Raw genomic sequence first — 1727 nt, 5'->3', positions numbered from 1 at the left:
TGGAGGGTCCTGCAGCCAATAGCTGAGATCTGTTGGGTGGGAAATGACTTAGAATCCGATCTCTGATTTCCTTTTAGGAATCCTCCCCAAGCCCATGCTCTGGGCTGAGCCAGACCGTGTGATCACCCAGGGCAGTCCCGTGACCCTCAGGTGTCAGGGAAACCTTGAAGCCGGGGAGTACCGTCTATATAGGGAGAGAAAATCGGCATCCTGGATTACATTGATACGACCAGAGCTTGTGAAGAAGGGCCAGTTCCCCATCCCATCCATCACCTGGGAACACGCAGGGCGGTATCGCTGTCAGTATTACAGCCGCAGTTTGTGGTCAGAGCTCAGTGACCCCCTGGAGCTGGTGGTGACAGGTGAGAGGACACTCAGGGGTCCCAGCCCCAGGCTCTGTCCTCAAGAAGGGGGTCGGCTCTCAGGGGCGTCTCCCTCTCACAGTCCAGCCCTGGGGATGATGTGGGATGTGTGAGTCCCATTTACAATGTGCCTCCTTCTCTCCCAGGAGCCTACAGCAAACCCACCCTCTCAGCCCTGCCCAGCCCTGTGGTGACATCAGGAGGGAACGTGACCCTCCAGTGTGACTCACGGGTGGCATTTGATGGCTTCATTCTGTGTAAGGAAGGAGAAGATGAACAACCACAACGTCTCAACTCCCACTTCCATGTCCATGGCTGGTCCTGGGCCGTCTTCTCCGTGGGCCCCATGAGCCCGAGTCGCAGGTGGCGGTACCGGTGCTATAGTTATGAGTCATGCTCTCCCTATGTGTGGTCTTTACCCAGTGATCTCCTGGAGCTCCTGGTCCCAGGTGAGAAATTCACAGCATTGCCTGGAGTTCCCTGAGTCTCCAGGCAGGTGGGGAGGAGCCACGTCTCAGGGCAGCGCCAGGTGGGATGATGTTGGGACGAGAGGGCTCAGGGCTCCTGGGGCCAGAGACACGGGAACATCAGCAGTGGTGAGGCCCAGGGGGAGAGGGAGGGTTTGTGGGGAAGCCTGAGGGTCGCTCCTGGAAACCGTGACCACCTTTTCCCAGGTGTTTCTAAGAAGCCATCACTCTCAGTGTAGCCGGGTCCTGACGTGGCCCCTGGGGAGAAGCTGACCCTCCAGTGTGGCTCTGATGCCGGCTACGACAGATTCGCTCTATACAAGGAGGGGGGATGTGACTTCCTCCAGTGCCCTGGCCGGCAGCCCCAGGCTGGGCTCTCCCAGGCCAACTTTACCCTGGGCCCTGTGAGGGGCTCCCATGGGGGCCAGTACAGATTCTACGGTGCACACAACCTCTCCTCCGAGTGGTCGGCCCCCAGTGATCCCCTGGAGCTTGTGGTCTTAGGTGAGGGCCCTGATCCTGTCCTCTCTGAGCTCAAATGCTCAGCTCAGGTCCTGCCTCCAGGGGAGCTCTGAAACAATAATGATTGAGGGCAGTGAACGGGGAGGGTCCGCATGGGAGGGTCCCGCCCATGATAGGGTGGAAATAGACGGGACCTCCCACCCCTGGCTCCCATCCCTGAAGTCTCAGTAGGGTAAAGAGCAGGGAAGGCTGGGAGGAGACGGCAGTGAAGCTCAGAGATGAGATTAGACTGAGGGTGGAAGACGGAGGCCCCACCCGCTCCCCTCCTGATGTCTCTACCTCAGATTCAGAGCCTCTGGGGGTCCCAACCTCTAAGTCCTGACTCATGGGTGACAAAGAAACAGCCATTCCCAGCTCGAGAGAAGTTTCTAGACTC

At 58.7% G+C, this 1727-nt stretch overlaps 1 protein-coding gene across 1 annotated transcript; it reads left to right on the top strand.

Annotated features, from left to right (window-relative positions):
* Positions 1-77: 77 nt before the first annotated feature.
* Positions 78-1404, top strand: LOC105537726 (leukocyte immunoglobulin-like receptor subfamily A member 2; the record flags this gene model as incomplete). Its single annotated transcript, XM_011977368.1, is given in 3 exon segments — positions 78-362; positions 509-811; positions 1037-1404. Coding segments are annotated over 3 exon segments (956 nt in total), but the record flags the coding sequence as incomplete, so codon positions are not given.
* Positions 1405-1727: the final 323 nt, after the last annotated feature.

The sequence above is a fragment of the Mandrillus leucophaeus genome, unplaced genomic scaffold, assembly GCF_000951045.1.
Source record: "Mandrillus leucophaeus isolate KB7577 unplaced genomic scaffold, Mleu.le_1.0 Scaffold1798, whole genome shotgun sequence".
NCBI classification, from domain to species: domain Eukaryota; kingdom Metazoa; phylum Chordata; class Mammalia; order Primates; family Cercopithecidae; genus Mandrillus; species Mandrillus leucophaeus.
The sequence above is the reverse complement of the archived record's forward strand: the minus strand, read 5'-3'. Positions and strand labels throughout refer to the sequence as shown.